Below are 23,066 nucleotides of genomic sequence, written 5' to 3' on the forward strand. Positions count from 1 at the left end.
CAAGTAGAAATAATACAGCAGAGTGAAAAAAAGACAAGAAAAGGAGGAGAGAACAAGCTGCCCTTATTTCATTTATTATGATTATTTTATTTCGTCAACATCATGAGAAATGGTGCACAGATGTCACACAACTTGGCACACACCGCATGCTGGCTTTACAGACGCGTTGGCCTGTGAACCATTTTACTCGACCTGTTAGTTTGCTTTTTTTCATTTTTGTCGGTCTACATTCCACCCCAAGCTACCATGAACACAGCATTGCTAACATTTGTTGAACAAGTAAAGGAGATTGAGGAAAAAAAAGACTCACCCCTCATTATTCTCTGATTTTAACAAAGCTACTGACTTACCAGGGACTATGACACTTTAGACTACTCCTGTACCACAGTAAATAACCCATATCGTGCCATTCCCCGTGCTGCCCTTGGCTCCTCTGATCACTGCTTAATTTACTCAATACCTACAAACACGCAAGAACCTAAGCGCACGAAGCCGTCAGTGAAAAAGTGGACCAATGAGGCAAAATTATAACTTCCCAAGTTGTTTTGACTAAACAGACTGGAGTATCTTTGAAAATTGAGCTCGCAACCTAGATCAATATACGGATGCTTTTACAGCGTATCTCAGTTTTTTTGTGAGGACGTGTGTGCACCAACAATAACTTTTAACACATTAAATAACAACAACTCATGGTTTACTGCCAAACTCAGGGAAATTCACCAGGCTAAAGAAGTCTCATATCATAGTGGGGTTAGAGCCATGTACAATTGCACAAGAAACCTCACTAAAGAAATTAATATAGCAAAGAGCAACCATGCAGCAAAGATGGAAAACGTTTGGCGCCAACGACTTCAAATCAGTCTGGCACTCATTACAACTACTAACCAATTACCAGCGATGATCCCCCTCAATGGACAACAAAAGTAGGCTTGCTGATGTTAACAGCTTTTACTGCAAATTTGAAAGGGACACTTTCACTCCACACACCCACCAAGTCTCACCTCCATCCACTTCAACATCTGACTTCTCCATTGACCATCCATCAACCGGACCTGAGACGCATCTTCAAACAACAAAAGATTAACAAAGCGGCTGGCCCATACCTTGACTCAAAGTCTGGGCAGACCAACGTTCTGCAGTCTTCAAAAACATGCAAAATACCAACCTGATTCACATGCTACACCATTATCCTGGTCCCAGAGAAATTTGCAGTCGCTGGTCTGAAAGATGACAAGCCTTTTGCCTTGAACATCTGTGGTCATGAAGTCCTTTTAACACCTTGTGCTGGACTACCTCAAGAGCGTCACAAGTCCCCAGATGGACCCACTGCCGTTTTCCCACCATGCTAACATACCTCGATAGCATGGGAACCTATACGAGGATTCTGTTCCCTCGACAGGGGTGCCTTCATCACCATCATCTCCCAACTCCTTTCCTCCAAGCTTCTCCAGCTCAGTGTCTTGCCTGCTTCTTCCCTGTGGCAACTAAATTGTTGAACAGCTAATGTACAATCCCACTGCAACATGCTGCCATTTTTTTTGCCCATTTTCTCACATTCTGCTGGGCCAATTAGTATTATGTTGAGTATCCCCCGGCTTATCACTTAAAACTGCATACACTCCTTGAAGTCTTGATACCTTTTGCACAATTGTCACTGCACTGGACTACTGCTCTAATGGGGTTTCTAACTGCTCTAAATGGTACAAAACTGCATCCTTTCCACAACTGTGAGTTAAAATAAATATATTTAAAAGAAAAAAGTTCCCTGTCAAATGACTGCTGTCGTACTCAACGGGCAGGTCCAATTACCAGAGACAAATCCCTTGTGTGTTGTTTACATACTTGGCCAATAAAGCTGATTCTGATTTTAATATGTGCTGTAATTCTGTCAGAAAATGAAATTGAAAACAATTGATTAAGCAAAATGTTTGGTCCAAACTGAATTGTGTTGTTGTTCTTCTTCATAGTTTTCTGAGTCAGACCATTCATCTGATGGATGAGGATGACAGCTTATATTGCATCTCAGCCTGGAATGATCAGGTGAGTGCGTTGATGTTATTTCCAAGAGAAATTATTGTAAATAATTGTACTCTGGTTTATATGGTTTCCAGAGAAGCAGTGCAGTTTCAAATTCCTTAGACCGCTATCTCAATGGCTTTGAGACATGTTGGCAACCTGATGATGACTCGAGACTCCACTTGTTGTAGAGATATCTTCGTGACAGAGGATTTTATATATAGTGCAATCGTGAAATTGCAAATATGCCTTGTACTCTGGTCCGTCCATTACGTGTTGTCTGTCAGCTGTCTTCTCTCCCATGGCACGACATATTTTTTTTTAAAAATAACTTTATTGGCCATCAGATATTTAGAGTACCATGTCAAAAGATGCAAAAAACTATATAAATGCAATATAAAAATAAACTGTTTGGATTCAGATATCTTGTACAGGACTGCGACGTGGAGTAAATGTCTTTCTCAGAGCAGATCAATGACATGAAAACTGATTGGCCAGTCAGCAAAAAATGACAATTATCGGCCAGTCAGCAAAAAATGACAATTATCGGCCAGTCCGATCAGGCTGATCAAATCAGTGTAAAGTCTATAAAAAGCACAAGATGTTGTGAGGAGTTTGGTGTTCTGAGTTGGGGGGTATTTGAACTTGTCGACAACATCAAAGTCTTTTAAAGTTCAAAGTCAAGAATGGAAGATGCGCTTATTTTAAGGAGCGGAAAAATTGCAAACATGCAATATTATCGTTTTTAAACTGCATTAGACAGCAAGAAGATAGTGCCAACCTCAGAGGAGATAATTGTGGGGAAATGAAGATAAAATGCTGAAATTGGATTTCAGATTGAGCAGAAAGATGAACAGCAAATCTGCTCATCTCATCCATGGAGGAGTCCTGCAACTGACTTGTTAGGCTGCCATGTTTGAAATGTATTCGTACAGCACTGCAGTGATCGTGTGCATCTTAGAAGTACAGTGAGTACACTTTTTAGTGATTTACGTTAAAAAATTTTAATCATGCTCATTTATACAACTGCTGAATTTACTTTTTCTGGGACTATTTTTGGCTCAAAGCTCTGTTGATTGACAACCACGGCTCATTCTTTGGTATATTGCATGCACAGTGAACTTCCTAAACCATCTGTTTGGAGCCTGTGGAGAACTGTGCTTGAGAAGCGGTGCCCTTGTTTACATATTTGAGTACTCATTTGGCACAAGTTTTCTGTTTGGTCATGTTTGTTCAATACCATCACGTGACACCTGCAGCCGTAGTCAGATGACAAGATTGTTTCACATCGTCTATTAAAGTGTTGATTCATGTTATGCTGTTGAGTAATTTATATTTGTGCTTCCGCTCACAATGTCTTTTTTGGAGTGTCATCAGTTGGTTGATAAATTAATTAATACAAAGCTATGGAGCTAAGTTGGTTGATAAATTAATTAATACAAAGCTATGGAGCTACACTGTGTTATGTCACATCCTAAAATCCTAGATGCTCAAGTGGAGTTGCAAAACACATCAACACTGCATATGTCTTTTTTCATTCATCCTCGTTTTTTGTAATTGCAATAAATGCCAAGTTTAAATTTTTTTTGTAATTTACTCACTGAATATTTTTCTAGACGAAAATGGTATGCTGCTCAGTGTGAATCAATGGAAAAAATATTGAAAAAAAAATCTAATTGGTCGCTAATTATTCAGTAAAATGTCTTGTCTTTTCTTGTGTATTCATGATTACTCATTGAACAAAATCAAAACTGAAAAATTATGTACTTTATTCAATTTCAGCAAAATACTCCATTGCTTAAAAAAATTATTAGGGTCCTCGAAGACAAATATGGTCCAGCCGGAGTTTTTATGAATGTTTTCAGAAAAACGTTGCTGTCTAACCCTTACTAACTCTTGGTTCAGATTGCAAAGACTTTGTCTGTAGGGCTCATGCTGAATTTGCAGTCTAGTTGTTCTTTACTTTCGCTCGTCCTACTTTTACTTTCAAAGCATTGAGCATCACAGTATTGCTTCACTGTTTTAAGCCAGCCCAAGGCAGTCTAAGTCTTGGTCCACAAAAAATCTTTCACCTCTGAAAAGATAATCTGCTACATACCCCACACAAAAGATAAAAATTGGGTGTGGTGTGCTCCGAGAATCTCCACACAGTTGGCCATACTCATAAAGATTCTATTCTACAGCCAATATCAAAGCCTTGGTTGATCACAAGAAGTAACACTTCTGGACACATAGTGATCTTTTCTGAGTGTTCTTAAAAGTTCCTGGAGTTGAAAATTAGCAATGTTCTAAAAAATGACATGCTTTGTAAAATACTTCTTGCTGTAAGATTTTTTAATACATAAAACGACATGTTCCTGCGACACGTTTTTGTTTTTATTTACAGTCACTTCCGTTTTCATCAGTCTTGGGTGCCTCTTTGATTGGCTACATTCTTCTCCACATCACCATTCATGACTCAGGGAAAAGTCTGCTTTTCCCAGACATGAAGAGTTTTGGTCATAATTTTTAAACGTGTCCGTTATTTAAGGTTGTTGGCCCAAACCTGTCTCAGACACTAAGATTATGCCAAATCCACTCTGAACACAAAGTAAACCTCAGGACGATTTCATAGGTTCATTTTCAAGCTGTTCTGTGTTTGACGTGCTTGTTGATTCGGCACAAAAACAAGCTGATTATCTTTCTTTAGGCTTTCGTTTTAATTTGCGCAACAGCATCTATGATGTAAGATTTTGTGGGTAATTTTATCCAAAACTTCATCAACTGTCTTTGTATGGACAGTATGTGACACAGCTATGGTCTCCATAAACCTAGCACTCATACTCTCATTTATATTCTTTTCTTGAGTGAGAGCTATTGACTGAACCTTCAGGAGAATTTATAGTTCAAAGAACACACAATCGTGATCAGAAATACCTAAGTCCTCCAAGGTTTTCCAGCTCAATGTCTTGCCTGGCATCTGCCAGTAGAGCTAAAACTTCCTGACGGGCAGGACACACCTGGTGAGACTGGGGGACACCACCTCAGCACCGGGGCACGCGAATGTAGTGTCCTTTCCTTGCTGCTCTTCTCGCTCTATACGAATGTCTGCACCTCAAGGCATTTGGCTGTCAAACTCCTGATGTTTGCAGATGATACCATAGTCATTGAGATCATCAAAGATGAGGACGAGTCAGCATATTGACAGGAAGTTGAGAGGCTGGAGCTTTGGTGTGGCCAACACAACGTTGAGCTGAACACACTAAAGACTGTAGAAATCATGATTGACTTCAGGAGGCATCCTTCAGCCCAGCTGACACTCACGCTGTCCAACTGTCTTGTGTCAACTGTCAAGACCTTCAAGTTCCTGGGAATTACAGTCTGAGAGGACCTCAAGTGGCAGACAAACATCAACTCTATCCTCAAAAGCATCCAGCAAAGGATGTTGCTTTTGCGGCTTCTGGTGGCACAGCCTGCCAAAAGAGCTGATGAGACAATTCTATACAGCGGTTATCGAATCAGTGTTGTGTACATCCATCACACTCTGGTTTGGGGCTACCACAAAAACAGGACTAAGTCCGACTGCAACAGACAATCATAACTGCTGAACAGCTTGTCAGTACTACCCGGCCAACCCTTGAGGACTTGCATGCCACCCGAACGAGGACAAGAGAAGGCAGAATCCTATTGGATCCTCCACATCCTGGCCACCAGCTCTTCCAGCTCCTTACATCAAATTGGCGCAACCAAACAATGCAAAATAAAGCAGCTTCTTCCCTCTTGCAGTTATATTCTTAAATTCTTGAACAGCTAACTTACAATTCCATTGCAACATGGTGCCAATGTTCTGCCTTAAGTTGTTGTTACATCCTGCTGGGCCTATTATTATTATAGACGATTGCACGACAAGTCACTTTATACTGCACACACTCCTTGAAGTCCTGACACCCTTTGCACAATGATCATTGCACTGTACGATCACTCTAATAGACATTCTAACTTCTCTAAATACTGGAAGACTCTGCATCCTTTCCACAACTGCGAGATAAAAATGTTCCCTGTCAATTGACTGTTTTTCGTAATTAACTTGAATGTCGTAGTAGGGCGGCTCCAACTACAAGACACAAAGTCCTTGTGTGTGTTTTACATACATGGCCAGTAAAGCTAATTCTGAGGTCGACAGGCGAAATGTCAACACCATGAGAAATTACCAGGTCAAAGATACGACCTTGGATGTAAGTCTGCTCTCTCGGACGTTGTCTCCAAAACATCCAACTTTGGCTGTCCCTCTAATGAGTTCATTTGTAATCCTATCCAACCTGTTTTCTCCAAGCAAGAACCTCAGCATCTTCATTTCTGCAACCTCCAGTTCTGCTTCCTGTTGTTTCTTCAGTGCCACCGTCTGTAATCCGTATATCATGGCCGGCCTCACCACTGTTTTATAAACTTTGCCCTTCATCCTAGCGGAGACTTTTGTGTTGCATAGAACACCACACCTTCCACCCCGCTTATACCCGTTTCGTCACTTCCTTACCACACTCAGTATTGCTCTGTATTGTTGACCCCAAGTATTTGAAATCGTCCACCCTCGCTATCTCTTTTCCCTGGAGCTTCACCCTCCCCCCTTTCATTCATGCACATATATTCTGTTTTACTTAGGCTAATCTTCATTCCTCTCCTTTCCAGTGCATGTCTCCATCTTTCTAATTGTTCCTCTGCATGCTCCCTGCTTTCACTGCAGATCACAATATCATCTGCAAACATCATAGTCCAAAGGGATTCCAGTCTAACCTCATCTGTCAGCCTATCCATTACAACCGCAAACAGGAAGGGGCCCAGCGCGATCCCTGATGCAGTCCGACCTCCACCTTAAATTCTTCTGACACACCAACGGCACACCTCACCGCTGTTCTGCCGCCCTCATACATGTCCTGTACTATTCTAACATATTTCTCCGCCACACCAGACTTGCGTATCCAGTACCACAGTTCCTCTCTTGGTACTCTGTCATAGGCTTTATCTAGGTCTACGAAGACACAATGTAGCTCCTTCTGACCTTCTCTGTACTTTTCCACGATCATCCTCAAGGCAAATAATGCATCTGTGGTACTCTTTCTAGGCATGAAACCATACTGTTGCTCGCAGATGCAGTAGTACTTCAGTTTTAGAACATCTTGGTTTTCGTAGAAATCTGTTTTTGAACGAAAATTTTGAAATATTTTTTTTTGCTTTGGTTTTTGAACGAAAATTGGTATTCGAACACCCCGACCAGCTGACACACGACGATTTGTTATTGTGCTTTCGAACGCACCCCCAAAAAAACGGAAACGACGTAACGCGCGCGACGTAACCAGTTGACCCACACACTCCTCTGCAAGCGGACGTGTCCCATTGACCCCGATCATGCCTCCAAAGAAGGCAAGTGGAACTGCTGGTGCTGAAAAAAGGAAAGTGGTGCGTAAAACTGTCGACTTCAAGATGGATTTGATAGCCGAGCACGAATCTGGTGTGCGTGTTTCTGAGTTATTGAAGAAGTATGGCATGGTGAAAACGACAATCAGCACCATTCTGAAACACAAGGATGCCATCAAAGCAAGTTATGTTGCTCAAGGAGCAGCCGTGTTGACCAAGCAGAGGCCACAGATCTTGGAGGAAGTTGAAAAGTTGCTTCTTATTTTCGTGAACAAGTAGCAGTTAGTTGGGGATGGTGTTGGCGAGGAAGGGAGATGTCATCCGATGAGGCTGAAGGCAGGCAGGGTGTCTCAAGTGCCGATATTCAAGCGATCTGCGCTCAATGGAACGACATCCATAATTTTGTAGAACTTCACACCTAAATAAAGCTGAATGTTGCAGAGCACTGCAAAATTTTAATGTTATGAGCCACTTCAGAAAAGTGCTTAAAAGATGGCAAAAACAGATTCATTCTTTGTGAAAAAGGGGCGAAAGAAAGACAAAGACATTTGAAACTGTTTTGCATTGCTTTTTTCTGTTGCTCCATTAACCCGACCTCTAGCTGCAAGTTTTTTTTTGTTCCGTACTTTCTGTGCAAATAAAAAACAATTTGTCTCGCCCCCTCATTATTGCTTGTTTAAAGTTATTCTGCACTTTTGTGAATAAAAAAAGTCGCTACAGATTTGGCAATGCACTCCCAGCCTAGCATACTCAACTAGGCGAAAGCATATATTTTAAGCAAAAAATAAATATATTTCTCAAATGATTTAATTTTATAAAGTATTTAAACTATACGTGTATTTCTACTATGCAGTTTATTATCAGGAAAAGCTGAAAAAATCACTTTAAAAAATTTTTTTTAGGCTTGCAACACATTTCATTTTCCATTCACTCTAATGGGAAAACGTGCTTCGGTTTTCGAACGTTTTGGTTTTCAACCAGCCTTCTGGAATTTTTGATGGTTGATGGTGAATGGTTTTCGAACGTTTTGGTTTTCAACCAGCCTTCTGGAATAAATTGTGTTCGAGAACCAAGGCACCACTGTACTTACTTCTGTCCTGAGGCTAGCCTCCACTAATCTTTCCCATGACTTTATTTTGTGGCTCATCATCTTTATTCCTCTACAGTTTCCACAGCTCTGAACATCGCCTTTGTTCTTAAAATTGGGGACTAGCACACTTTTCCGCCATTTTTCTGGCATCTTCTCTAATTCTAGTATTCTATTAAATAAATTAGTCAAAAACTCCACAGCCATCTCACCAAACTGCTTCCATACCTCCACTGGTATGTTATCAGAACCATTTGTCTTTCCATTTTTCATTCTGTGCAGTGCCTAACTTCCCCCTTACTAATTCTTTTCATTCATTAACTTATCAAAGTACACTTTCCATCTACTTAGCACACTACTGGCATCAGTCAACATATTTCCATCGCTATACTTAATCACCTTTACTTGCTGCGCATCTTTCTGTGAACCTCCTTTTCTCCCTCTTTCGTATCCAACCTGGTGTACATGTCATATGCCTCTTGTTTAGCCTTCGCCACTTCTACCTTTGCCATACGTCGCATCTCACTGTATTCCTTCCGCCTCTCCTCAGTCCTCGCCATGTCCCTCTTCTTCTTCACTAATCTCTTCCCTTGAATGACTTCCTGTATTTTGGCGTTTCACCACCAAGTCTCCTTCTCCTCTTTCCTACCAGAAGGCACGCCAAGTACTCTCCTGCCTGCCTCTCTGAGTACCTTGGCACTAGTATTCCAGTCTTCCGGGAGCTCTTCCTGTGCATCTAGAGCCCGAATCACCTCTTTCCGAAAGGTCACACGACATTCTTCCTTTCTCAACTTTCACCACCTGATTCTCTGCTCTACCTTTATCTTCTAAATCTTACTACCTGCTACCAGAATTATCCGACACACCACCATCCTATGCTGCCGAGCTACACTGTCTCCCACCACAACCTTACAATCAGTAACCTCTTTCAGATTACATCGTTGGCACAAAATATAATCCACCTGCGTGCTCCTACCTCCGCTCTTGTAGATCACTCTATGTTCCTGTCTCTTCTGGAAATAAGCGTTCACCACTGTCAATTCCATCCTTTTTGCAAAATCCACCACCATCTGCCTCTCAAAGTTCCTTTGCTGAATGGCGTATTGACCCATCACTTCTTCATTACCCCTGTTTCCTTCGCCAACATGTCCATTGAAATCTGCACCAATCACATCTCTCTCTCTCTCTCTCTCTCGCTCTCTCTCTCTCTCTCTCTCCCCCTCTCTTTGGGATGCTCAGGACTACTTCATATAGTTCCTTCCAGAATTTCTCAACTCAAGGTCACATCCTACTTGTGGGGCATAGCCACTAATCACATTATACATACCAATACCCTCAATTTCAAATTTCAGCCTCATCACTTGATCTCTTTTCACCTCTAAGACATTCTTAGCCAGCTCTTCCTTTAAAATAACCCCTAGTCCATTTCTCTTTCCAACTAGTCCATGGTAAAATAATTTAAATGCTGCTCCTAAGGTTCTAGCCTTACTCCCTTTCCACAAGCTCTCTTGGATGCACAATACATCAACCTTTCTGCTAATCATCATGTCAACTAACTACTGAGCTTTTCCTGTCATAGTCCCAACATTCAAAGTCCCTACACACAGTTGTAGGGTTAGGTAAGTTAAAAAAAAAAAGTAGGTTAGTAAAAAGTCAAGGTCACACGTTATTAATGCCAACTGTGAGCTTGTGAAACCCTTTGAGTCTCTTATTTTACAGCTGTAGAAATAACCATACCATACCGGATCGGTCATGGCCTGGGTTAACAACGCCCGGCCCCCCGGTGCCGTCATCCTGCAGGGCGTTGGTGGAAATTCAGATACTTTGGGTTGAAGACAAAGAAGAGGAGGATACCGGGTTCGTCAGCAGAAGAAGAACAGGAATGCTCAGAGGCTATAACTAAGTGTAGGGACTTTGAATGTTGGGACTATGACAAGAAAAGCTCAGGAGTTGGTTAACATGATGATTCGGAGAAAGGTTGACATATTGTGCATCCAAGAGAGCAGGTGAAAAAGTAGTGAGGCAAGAAGTTTAGGAGCAGGGTTTAAATTATTTTACCATGGAGTTAATGGGAAGAGAAATGGAGTAAGGGTTATTTTAATGGAAGCGCTGGCTCAGAATGTATTGGAGGTGAAAAGATTATCAGATTGAGTGATGAGGCTGAAATTTGAAATTGAGGGTGTGAGCCAACGACCTAAATAGCTCTTACTGCAGATTTAAAATAGATACTTCCACACCATGCACCCACCAAGCCGAACCATCTTCCACCCGACCGTTTAACATCCATGAAAGCGACGTGAGGCAGTTCTTCAAACAATAAAAGATCAACAAAGCGCCGGGCCCAGACCTTGTGTCCCCATCCTGCCTCAAAGTCTGCGCCGACCAACATGCTCCTGTCTTCACAAAAATCTTGAACAGGTCTCTACAACTGTGTGTATTACCAACTTGCTTCAAACGTTCCACCATTATACTGGTCCCCATAAAAGCAGCAGTCTCAGGTCTTGATGACGATTTGACATCTGTTTCAGATCCTCCACATCCTGGCCAACAGCTCTTCCAGCTCCTTCCGTTGGGAAAGCGCTACTGATGAATCAAAGTCAAAACTAGCGGGCATTCGAACAGTTTCATCCATTTTCTTCTGCCGCTTATCCTATCAAGGGTCGCGAGGAATGCTGGAGCCTATCCCAACTGTCAACGGGCAGGAGGCGGGGTACACCCTGAACCGGTTGCCAGCCAATTGCAGGGCACATAAAAACAAACATCCACACTCACAATCACACCTGGGGGCAATTTAGAGTGTCCAATTAATGTTGCATGCTTTTGGGATGTGGGAGGAAACCGGAGTGCCTGGAGAAAACCCACGCAGGCACGGTAGAACGTGCAAACTCCACACAGGCGGGGCCGGGATCGAACCCGGGTCCTCAGAACTGTGAGGCCAACGCTTTACCAGCTGAATCAACATGCCCCCTCTGGCAATTAAGTCATTAAATTCTTGATCAGCGAACCAACTATTTTTCTGTCTTGTGCCATTGTTAGGACAATCACTCACATCCTTTTTGTCCATTTTGTATTCGTAATTTATTTTGTAGACTATCACACGATTCATCACTTACACTGCTCCCTTAGCACAGTTATCATTCCACTGGTCAATAATGGCAACTGCAAACAGGTAAAGGCACTCCGTACAAGTTTAATACAAAACAAAATAATTGGTGCAGATTGTAATGGATATGTTGGTGAAGGAAATGGGGGCTGTTGAAGTGATGGGAGTCTGGCATCCAGGAAAGGAACTTTGAGGAACAGAGATGGTAGTGGTCTTTGCAAAAAGGATGGAAATTGCAGTAGTGAACATTTTTTCCAGAAGGGGCAGGAACATAGGTTAACCTACAAGTGCAGAGGTAGAAGCACGCAGGTGGATTACATTTGTGGCAGGGGAAGGTGTCGCTCGACAGCATAGGATGGTGATGTATAGGATGACGTTAGTGGTGGGGAGGAAGATTAAGAAGACAAAGGTAGAGAATAGAGAACCATGTCGTGGAAGCAGAGAAAGGGAGAATGTTGTGCGGTCTTTTAGAAAGAGGTGACACCGGCTCTCAATGGACAGGAGGAGCTCCCAGAAGACTGGATTACTACAACCAACGTGATCAGAGACAGGCAGGAGAGTACTTAGTGTGTCTTCGGGTAGGAAAGGGGAGGCGACTTGGTGATACAGGAAGTCATACAAGCGAAGAGGTTAGCAAAGAAGAAGTGGGACACTGAGAGTACTGAGGGCAGGTGAAAGGAATACATGGGGATGCAACGTAGGGGCAAGGTAGAGGTGCCAAAGGCTAAACAAGAGGCTTATAACGACATGTACACCAAGTTGGACACGAAAAAAGGAGAAAAGGATCTCTACAGATTGGCCAAACCAAAGGATAGAGATAGAAAGGATGTGCAGCAGGTAAGGGTTATTAAGGATAGAGATGGAAATGTGTTGACTGCTGCCAATAGTGTGCTCAATTAGTGGTCCTCAACCTTTTTATCACTGTGGACCGGTCAATGCTTGATAATTTCTACCATGGACCGGGGGGTATTCGGGTATTCTGCCGTGACTTTAATCCAGAACATCCCCAGTTGTTGTCTCTAAAATACTTTTAAAGCCACTATTGTTTGCGATATCCAGCAGTTGATCTTCTTGGACAGACATGTTAGAATCACCTGGTTTGTTGATAAATGGGTCGTAGCTTCATCCCGTGGCAGTTCGTGTGTCGTTTTTGGTTCTGAAGTACCACTCAAGCGAACCCTTTAATAAAGACAGGTGATGGTCCACCATCTGGGAGAATGAAGGCTCAGTCTCACACAAAATCCATGTCAAATATGCCTCTGTTCATGCGCCATCCCCACAAATGTAGTTTGGCTTTCAATCCAGCTACTTTGTCTGCCAATTTGAAGACAGTTGTCATTTTCCCCTGAAGTGACAGATTGAATTAATTGAGCAGGCTAAATAAGTCGCACAAGAATGGCAGTTTTGTGACCCATTCCTGGTCACTGAAATGTGCTTCCAGTCGCGACTTCTTTCCTGAGAGAAAACTTTGCAGCGGCTCTTGTACTTCAAACACTCTTGCGAGCAATTTCCCTCTGGATAACCATCTTATTTCCGTGTATAAGAGAAGCCGTGTGTGCTCCGCATCCATCTCCTCATACAATGACTTAAGTTCGTTATGATATGGTGAATAACTTTTTGTCTTGGAATTTGTAGGCTCTTCTTCTCTCTCTTCATTGGGCCTTTTCCCCTTTGAAAAGAAACTTTCTAAAGACGTCTGATTTTACTCAGTTTGCTTGCTTGTGGGGGTAAATTTTGATGCTGAAGTGACCGTGATGTAAACCAAGAGAATCCGGTCATTTTTTCATCCATCCATTTTCTTCGCTACTTAACCTCCCGAGGATCGCGGGGAATGCTGGAGCCTATGCCAGCTGTCAATGGGCAGGAGGCGGGGTACCCCCTGAACTGGTTGCCAGCCAATCGCAGGGCACATCAAAACAAACAGCTGCACTCACAATCACACCTAGGGGCAATTTAGAGTGTCCAATTATTGTTGCATGTTTTTGGGATGTGGGAGGAAACCGGAGTGCCCGGAAGAAACCCATGGAGGCATGGCGAGATAATGCAAACGTCACACAGGCGGATGTGGGATTGAACCTGGGACTTCAGAACTGTGAGGCCAACACTTTACCAGCTGAGCCACCATGCCTGGTAAATTTTCAAAATAAAAAAATTGTTCAACCTCGAATCATGAATACAACGGAGCTAATTAATTATTTCTTCGGCGGCCCAGTCCTATTGATCCACAGACAGGTACCGGTACGCGGCCCGATGGTCGGTTGAAGTAAGTATCTGGAACCAACAGTTTGGTTTCATGCCTAGAAAGAGTACCACAGATGCATTATCTTCCTTGAGAGTGCTTGTGGAAAAGTTCAGAGAAGGTCAGAAGGAGCTGCATTGTGTTTTTGTGAATCTAGAGAAAGCCTGTGAGTACTGGTTTGGCGGAGAAATATGTTACAATAGTACAGGACATGTATGAGGGCAGCAGAACAGCGGTGAGATGTGCCGTTGGTGTGTCAGAAGAATTTAAGGTGGAGGTGGAACTGCATCAGGGGTCAGGTCTGAGCCCCTTCCTGTTCCTGAGAGATGAGGTTAGACTGGAATGCCCTTGGACCATGATGTTCACAGATGAAATTGTGATCTTCAGTGAAAGTATGGAGCAGGTGGAGGAACAATTGGAAAAATGGAGGTAATCCACTGGATAGGAGAGGAATGAAGATTAGCCGAAGTAAAACGAAATATATGTGAGTGAATGATAGAGGTGGAGGGGGAAGAGCGAGGCTCCAGAGAAAAGAGATAGCAAGGGTGGATGACTTCAAATACTTAGGGTGAACAATCCAGAGCAACGGTGAGTGTGGTTAGGAAGTGAAGAAACTGGTCCAAACAGGTTGGAAGAGCTGGGAAGATGCCTGAAGAATGGAGGAAAAGTGTGCTAGTTCCCATTTTTAAGAACAAAGGTTATGTGCGGACCTGTGGGAACTATTGAGGAATAAAGTTGGTGAGCCACACAATGAAGTTATGGGAAAGTGTAGTGGAGGCTGGACTCAGGACAGAAGTAAGTATCTGCGAGCAAGAGTCTGGTTTCATGCCTAGAAAAACCCTAACCAGTTGAAAAAAAAATCATAGGAGAATGCCAACTATGTATGGTGCCACAAGTTTCAACCGCTGCACCTCAATGGTGAGGTGTGCTGTAGGCGTGACAGAAGAATTTAAGGTGGAGGTGGGACTGCATCAGGGATCAGCTCTGAGCCGCTTTCTGTTTGCTGTGGTAATGGATAGACAGACAGATGAGGTTAGAATGGTATCCCCTTGGACCATGATGTTCGCAGATTATATTTTGATATGCAGTGAAAGCAGGGAGCATGTGAGGAACAATTAGGAAGATGGAGGCACGCACTGGAAAGGAGAGGAATAAAGATTAGCCGAAGTAAAACAGAATACATGCGTGAATGAGAGGAGTGGAGGGGGAAGAGTGAGGTTACAGGGAGAAGAGAGAGGGAGGGTGGATGATTTCAAATACTTGGAGTCAACAATCCAGAGCAATGGTGGTAAGGAAGAAACGGGTCCAAGCAGGTTGGAACAGCTGTTGGAAGGTGTCTTTTGTTATGTGACAGAAGAATTTCTGCTAAGGATGAAGGGCAAAGTTTATAAAACAGTGGTGAGGCCGCCATGATGTCCGGATTAGAGACGGTGGCACCAAAGAGACAACAGGAAGCAGAACTGAAAATGTCGAGGTTCTCGCTAGGAGTGAGCAGGTTTGATACGATTAGGAATGAGCTCATTAGAGGGACAGCTAAAGTTGGATGTTTTGGAGACAAGGTACGACATAGCAGACTTTGATAGTTTGGACATGTCCAGAGGCGAGAGAGTGAGTATATTGGTAGAAGGGTGCTGAGGATGGAGCTGCCAGGCAAAAGACCAAGAGGAAGACCAAAGAGAAGGTTGATGGATGTTGTGAGGGAAGACATGAGGGCAGTTGGCAGTTGGTGTTAGAGAGGAAGATGCAGGAGATAGGCTTAGATGGAAAAAGATGGCATGCTTTGGCGACCCCTAACAGTACAAGCCGAAAGAAAAACATCAGAATCCCAAATATATATAACAAACAGAAGAATTGACCTTGCCATCCCACCACGGCGTGCCATCTCAGATGAACTCTCATATTTGTTTGGCAGAGTTTTTACGCCGGATGCCCTTTCCGACGCGACCCCTTGTTTGGGGAGTGGAGGACCCTAGTGAGAAACAAACTCACGACCCCTGGTTTACCAAACCAATGCTCTAACCACTGAACTATGGGGCCTCTAATCTACAATTTGATGCTAATTGATTCTACTGTATTGAGAATACTAACCCATCATCCAAAATAAACTTGTCTGTAGGAAATTCCAACTCTTTGGCATAAAATTGTCTTGTTGTGTTCTGCAGGGGTATGAACACACAGCAGAGGACCCTACATTACTTTACAGAGTGGAGAGTATGCCTGGCCTGGGCTGGGTCCTGAAAAAGAGCCTCTACAAGGATGAACTGGAACCAAAATGGCCAACACCTGAGAAGGTGCAGGATTCTCCTTTTCTCTGTTTGAAGTGTAACTAAGTTTCTGTCGTCATTTTTTTTTTATTTATGATTGTTCTTCTACCTGCACAGTTCTGTATATAGTACTTCACATATGTTCCAGCGGCGGTGGGTTCGGTTAAGGTGTGGGGTTGTTTGGGCCAAATGTTTTGTCGGAGGGGCACAGTTTTCAGCACACATGCATGCTTTCTATTTTTATAACAACAACAAATCCCTGCACTACAGTAACTACATACCATTTTAATTTATCTAATTACATGAAAAAAAATCTTGAAATAGAATACATTGGCCTTCCAGTGATGCTTATTATTTATTGGGCAAAAATCTATCCTCTTTTGCTCTCTGTCATGGGTATAGTCAGAACTAGCTATCAGTGTTTCTCACAGGAGCTTAATCTATTGCGGTGTTTGGGGCCCTCTGGTGCAGTTAGCGGCTTATTGGGTCTCTTTTTGTGCAACAATCTTTCGAACCCCCCGTATGTTTTATTTTAATTTGAATAGAATTCCATCATTTTATTTTAATAGTGCTAATAATGAAATACTTTTAACAAGATATAGATGAGTTTAAAGATACATCAAGTAGTATACTTCAAACAAAATTACAATTGTTAACTTAAATAACTACAAATAAATCATTGAAAACTGAAATGGCAAACACTTGCCAGATTAAAGAACATTTCATAGTGGTGCCCAGAGATATGAGTGACCTCACTTATGAGTATTTAGAGATATGGGGAGTGGATTGGTTGATTTTTGCTTTGGCTTGGAAGCCCAAACTTCTGACACTCCAGTTTCCATTCACTTCATAACAAACAGGGCTTTGGCTGGTATGAATAAATATTCTTGAAAAAAAAAAAAAAAAGAAAAAGAGGCTTCAATCTTCTCGTCGCCACTAGCAGTTTGCGTTTACCATATTTTCCACACTATAAAGCGCACTTTCAATGAATGGCCATTTCTAAAGCTTTTTTTTTCATCTATAAGACGGACTGCATTATAAGGCGCGTAGAATAGAGGCTGCAGGAGAGGCTGCGGTTACATTCTGCATCCATTAGATAAAGCTGCACTAAAGGGAATGTCAGTCAAACTTTATTAATAGATTACAAACCAACGTTCTGACAATTCCGTTCACTCCCAAAATGAATAAATAGTTGTTTTATTATTTTCCCCGAGGTAAAGTCAGTGACCTAGTATTGTTGTAGTAGTAGTAGTAGTAGGAGTATAGGAGTAATTTTTGGGATCTTTACGCAAACACACAAATGTAAAGGAAAATGGCACACTTCGCGCAGTCATATATCCCAGCATGCATCACATGTTGCTACTCCTCCAAGGGTAAATGGAGTCGGCAGCTGCTTACCACAGTTGCGAGACCTGTTGCAGATCAATATTCATCCATATATAAGGCGCACTGGATTGTAAGGCGCATTGTCGGCTTTTTGGAAAATTAAGGGCTCTTAGGTGCGCCTTATCGTGCGGAAACTACAGTACTTGAAAAGTAACAATAAAATGGAGTGATGCATTGGGTATTTGAAACAACCACAGCCTGAAGGAAGCTTAGTGGCAAGATCAGCCCTTAAACTTGCATAAGCCCACCCTATGAATTCGTACACTAATTAATTTTGGGGGGGGGGAACCCAAATTTTTAAAAATGTTTTGGGTGGCAACACACACTATGACATTAACAAAAAAGTAAACCTTGTGAAAATCATTTGAGAAATGAACAAATTGTGGATGTTTTGTCATTGAAGGGAACACTGACTTTTTTAACATGGACTCCACGTGGTGATGCTGGTTCAGTGGGCATATACAATACCATTGTGTATTGTCTTCAAGTCTGTGGTCAAAACTGCTACAAACATTTCCAGCTGTGTTCTCATTAATGGCGAGGAAATGCATTACCCTTTACAGCCCTGACACAATCAATGAAACTCCACGCCGATACTTCCTCTCCATCTTGAATAGCAATATTTTTGTGTTGGCACTGACTTGGCAGGGGCTTGTAATGGTGGATACTGCGTAGCTATTAGCTAACAACCTAACATATTTTTCGCACTTTTTTTTTCATAGTTCTGCAGGGGGTGCAACCTATACTTCGGAGCAATTTATATGTGTAATTATTAACATTATTATTTCAATCCATCCATCCATTTTCTGAGCTGCTTAACCATTATTTTAACACTGACAACCACCAGAGGACAGTCTAGGCCTGTGTATCTGTACCTGCTACTTCTGTACCTCAGAAAATGGATCAATTCAAAATTAGCGGTAACATAAAAACAACTGAGAAGGACTGAACAAAATGGGATTGAAGAGATAATCATATTCTGCAGATTACAAGATGCAAGTAGTGAAATATGCAGCTACACCAAGATGACTTCTTTAGAGCAGGAAAATCTCTTAGTTTGATGAGGAAGCGGCGCGTCGTCTACCTCTGGAGTTGGTGGAGTTGTTTAGAAGTGACACCGAGGGTTTGGAGTGACACTGATGGTTTGGTAAGCATAACGTGTTCTTTATGCAAAAGTTATCTAAATAACTTATGTTACATTAACATACCAGGCACGTTTTCAGTTCGTTTGTGTCATGTAACGTTAGCAATACCGTACACCTAGTCAGCCTTTTTTGTAATCTATTTTATTCCATATTGCATTTCAAGATCAAATGTCTGTTCTTAGTGTTGGGTTTTATCAAATAAATTTCCCCTCAAAAATGCGACACATACTCCAGTGCAACATAAATATGTTTTTCTTCTTTATTATCTATTCTTTGGATGGTGAAACTTAAACTCTAGAGCGACCTATAGTCCAGAATATACGGTAATTGGAGCTATCACTAGTTAATAGTATAGGCAAGCGTTTTTACCCAGTGTATCTGAAACCTTATTATATGTCTTCGTGGAATATCTTGTGCCAACGAAGGTATGATGTGTTTCTCTTTGGGGTTTTTTTAGTGGTGAGGGTAGCCCTTTTTGTGGTTATCTACCAATGGTCTTTTTCAAGGTCTAAAATGTTTGATTAAATTTCAGAAGTGTATTTTTTAAAAAATTAGATCTTGGGCTCAGTCCACCAAAAGTTCTCAACTTAGACTTGCCAGCTTATAATTAAATACACCATAGCCACACAGGCTAACAATGAATATTCAAGGCTGCAATTTTTTTTTTTCTTTTTGGCATATCTATTACACACTAAGGTTTCAAATCATCGAACCAATTTTACTATCACTCAAGGACAACCCAAGGAAATACAAAATGCCATTTTCAATGAGAATTCAATTTATGAAAGCAAAAAACTATCCAAATCTCTCTGACGTGCTATGAAAAATTGTCCTGTTGTTAAATCACAGTCACTGTGACCAACTATCAATTTGGGAAAGGTAAGTTCAATTTCGCAAGTGTTATGTGTGAATTTAGACTAACGTCCCCTTTGGTCAAACCAGGAAAATGCGACAAGGCAGTTGTATTCCGTTTCTGACAATTTAATCTCACACACATCAACACCACACAACCATGATAAAATAGCTAACACAAAATAGGCATTCAAGAACAGAATAGTTGAGCCATAACACCGAATAGTGACCAATGTGGAACGAGTGGTCCCAAACAAGCAAATCTTCTTCCCAGCAGGTAAGTTAGCGAAAGTTCCAGCTGGTCTAAAAACGAAAGGCAGCAGGCGTCCGCGTAGTTAGTGTTCCAAGCAGCATAGTTTCCCAGAGCAGTGGTGAAGTCCTAAGAACGTCCTTAAATAGGCAATCCTTGAAACATTTCAGACTTCAGTGTCACAAAGGACACAAAGAGTTTGTGTCACACGGACCCAAGAGCATTAGAGGAAACCGCGTCACATCATAAAGACTTAAGAGTATGAAAGGAAACAATGTCACAAAGGTCCACGATTATAACAACTTAAAAAGCATAATAGGAAAACAAAGACAGCAGAGAATAAAAATACACACACACATAACACAAGCCACATCCAAACCTGATAACCAATATCCATCCATCCAGATTCTGAGCCGCTTTTCCTCACAAGGGTCACAGGAGTGCTGGAGCCTATTCCCAGCAATCTACAGTCAGAGGGCGGGGTATATACCCTGAATTAGATGCCAGCCAATCACAAGGCACATCGAGACAAACGACCGTTCGCACTCAGAATCGCACTAAAGTGCAACTTGGTGTGTCCAATTAATTCCGGTTTTGGGGATTTGGGAGGAAACCTAAGTATCCGGAGAAAACCCATGCAGGCACGGGGAGAACCTGCAAACTCCACACAGGTGGGCCCGAGATTTGAATCCCATTCCTTAGAACTGTGAGTCAGAGGCACTAACCATTTTCCACCATGCCGCCTGATTTCCACCATACTTGTTGAGTCACGAAATCACTTAAATAGGAACTGTCAGAGAACATGAAGTAGGCTACAAGATCTCAAAAACCAATGGATCCTCCATCAACCATCATGCCACGATCCAAAGAAATTCAAGAAGGAAAAAAAGTCTGGAAAAGGCTACAAAGCCATTTCCAAGGCTTTGCGGCTCCATCGGACTACTGTCAGAGTCATTATCCACAAATGGAGAAAGCTGGGAACAGTGCCAAATCTTCCCAAGTGACCAACCAAAATTACTCTAGGACTATGACGATAACTCATCCAGGAGGTCACCGAATAACCTCAAACGACATCTAAAGACCTGCAGGCCTTTCTGCCCTCAGTTAAGGTTATTATTCATGAATCTACAATAAGAAAGACTGTCAGGTTTACGCAACCTTTGGCATTTAAAGTACAATATTCAAGCAAGGAACATTTGCGAGCAAGGAGAATGACGGGAATGTGTACCGTTACGATCTCCTCTACGAATCCTCCTCCTTATTTCCTTAGGGCAGTCCGCAACGTAAAAAACACAGCAAACGTGATAAACAGAGCAAACATGACTCAATAAACTAAGCAACCGGGACAAACAAAGCAAATGTGAGTCTTGGAACGTCTCCTACTGACAAGTGTAGAGTGCAGAATATTCCCAATGCACCCCTGTGACATCCCCGCCTTCCCACCATGTGACGTCCTCACCCTCCCATGGAATGTGCCCGTTTCAAGAGCGTCACAGTCTTTATGTTGTCTGTTGCTTCACTGTCTGGTGTTGCCATGGCATGCAAATTTTCCTCTCTTTGTTACGTTACATTACATTGTTTACATGAAGTATCGCGTCAAGCATTAAAAGCAAGATGAGAGTAAATATGAGATAAATTTATGTACAATTAATCCAATTTATCCAACGAAGACAATGGTCAAAAATGACATCCATGGGAGGGTTCCCAGTCAAAAACCCCTGCTGTCAACAAAGAATACAAAGGGTCATCTCATATTTGCCAAAAAACATCTTGATGATCCTCAAGACTTTTGGAGAAACATTCTGTGGATTGACAGGTCAGATATGTAACTTTTTTTAAGGTCTTGCGGCCCATTATATCTGGCATAAAAATGGCACAGCATTTGATAAAAGGAACATTATCCCAACAGTGAAGCATGGTGGTGGCAGTGTCGTGGTTTTGGGCTGCTTTACTGTCTCAGGATCAGGACAACTGGTTGTGGTTGATGGGACAACAAATTCTGCCGTGTACCAGAAAATCCTGAAGGAGTACATCCAGCAATAAGTGTATACCCTGAAACTCAAGCACTTTTGGATCATGCAGCAGGATAACGATCTGAAACACACCAGCAAGTCCACCTCTGAATGGCTCCAAAAAACAATTAAGGTTTTGGAGTATTCCAGTCAAGGTCCAGATTTAAAACCAACTGACCTTAACCTGGCAGTTCATCCCAGAAAACCCACCAATATGACTGAGTTGAAAAATTATGCAAAGAAGAGTGGGGCAAAATTCTGCCATAGTAATGTGAAATACTCATCACCAGTTATTTTGCAAACGCTTGATTTCAGTAATTGCTCCCAAGGGTGGCACAAAATGTTATTAGACTCAAGGGGGCAATTACTTTTTCATAGAAGATCAGAAAGGTTGGGATTTCTTTTTGTGACTTAATAAATTGAATTGTCGTTTGAAAACTGGATTTTGTATTTCCTTGGGTTATCTCTGAGTGATTTTAAAATTGGTTTGATGATTTGAAACCTTTCTTCTTTGCCACAGCACTTCATATTTTTCCATGTAATGATTTGAAATATCCCAAACCCCACCCTACCCAAAAAAATAATCAGAAATCAGGAAAGGGATGACTATATTTTTCAGGGCACTGTAAAAACAAAAATAGATTCAAAGGTGTAAGCAAGAGATCGTCTGAGAAGTTGCGGAGATATGTCAGTTTGTTAATATAACGAGCGTTTCACTTTTTGAAACATTGAAATAAACTTTCCCTCAGTATTGTAATTTTGTGGCACATATATCTGTACCTCCACCATGCTTTTCAGATATGCTTGTGTGTTTTGGATCCTAAGACAAACTTTACTTATTTGATATTATGTGGCCTTTGGTAGCAGTTAATCTTGATATCATCTGTTCATAAATTTTGTGTATCATCGCTGTAGTACTTTGCAAAATCCAGTCTGGCCTTACGATTTATTTTTTTTTTTTGCTGATGAGTCGTTTGTATCTTTTGGTAGGGGCTGTATATTTCCTCTGTCAAGGTCTTATACAAAGAGTGAATTGTGATACCTTCACTCCTTCACTGTGGAAGTTACATTCATGTTGTCATCTTTGAATATTTCTTCACAACTCTCACATTTCTTTCATCAACATCTGTTGATCCCCAATGGTCAACCTGTTCGATGTAAATTACTCTGTACACCAGTAGTTTTTCTTTTTCAGGACTGTTGGTATAGGCTATTGTTATATTCTTGTCTATAAGAGTATACAAATCAATGAACATATGGGAGACTGGCAGCCATTGCACCGGAGAATGTATTCTCTTTATTTTACTCAACTTGTTACTGC

General features: G+C 41.7%; 1 protein-coding gene across 7 annotated transcripts in view; it reads left to right on the top strand.

Annotated features, from left to right (window-relative positions):
- The window catches only part of pomgnt1 (protein O-linked mannose N-acetylglucosaminyltransferase 1 (beta 1,2-)), a 170,302-nt gene that overhangs the window by 98,387 nt on the left and 48,849 nt on the right, over positions 1 to 23,066 (top strand). For all 7 annotated transcript variants that reach the window (XM_061825104.1, XM_061825101.1, XM_061825105.1 and 4 more), the window contains 2 exons: positions 1,968 to 2,040; positions 15,999 to 16,127. In XM_061825104.1, the coding sequence (XP_061681088.1) occupies positions 1,968 to 2,040; positions 15,999 to 16,127 (202 nt within the window). The remainder of the gene's footprint in view (positions 1 to 1,967; positions 2,041 to 15,998; positions 16,128 to 23,066) is intronic.

Source organism: Syngnathoides biaculeatus, chromosome 7 (assembly GCF_019802595.1).
Source record: "Syngnathoides biaculeatus isolate LvHL_M chromosome 7, ASM1980259v1, whole genome shotgun sequence".
Classification (NCBI taxonomy): domain Eukaryota; kingdom Metazoa; phylum Chordata; class Actinopteri; order Syngnathiformes; family Syngnathidae; genus Syngnathoides; species Syngnathoides biaculeatus.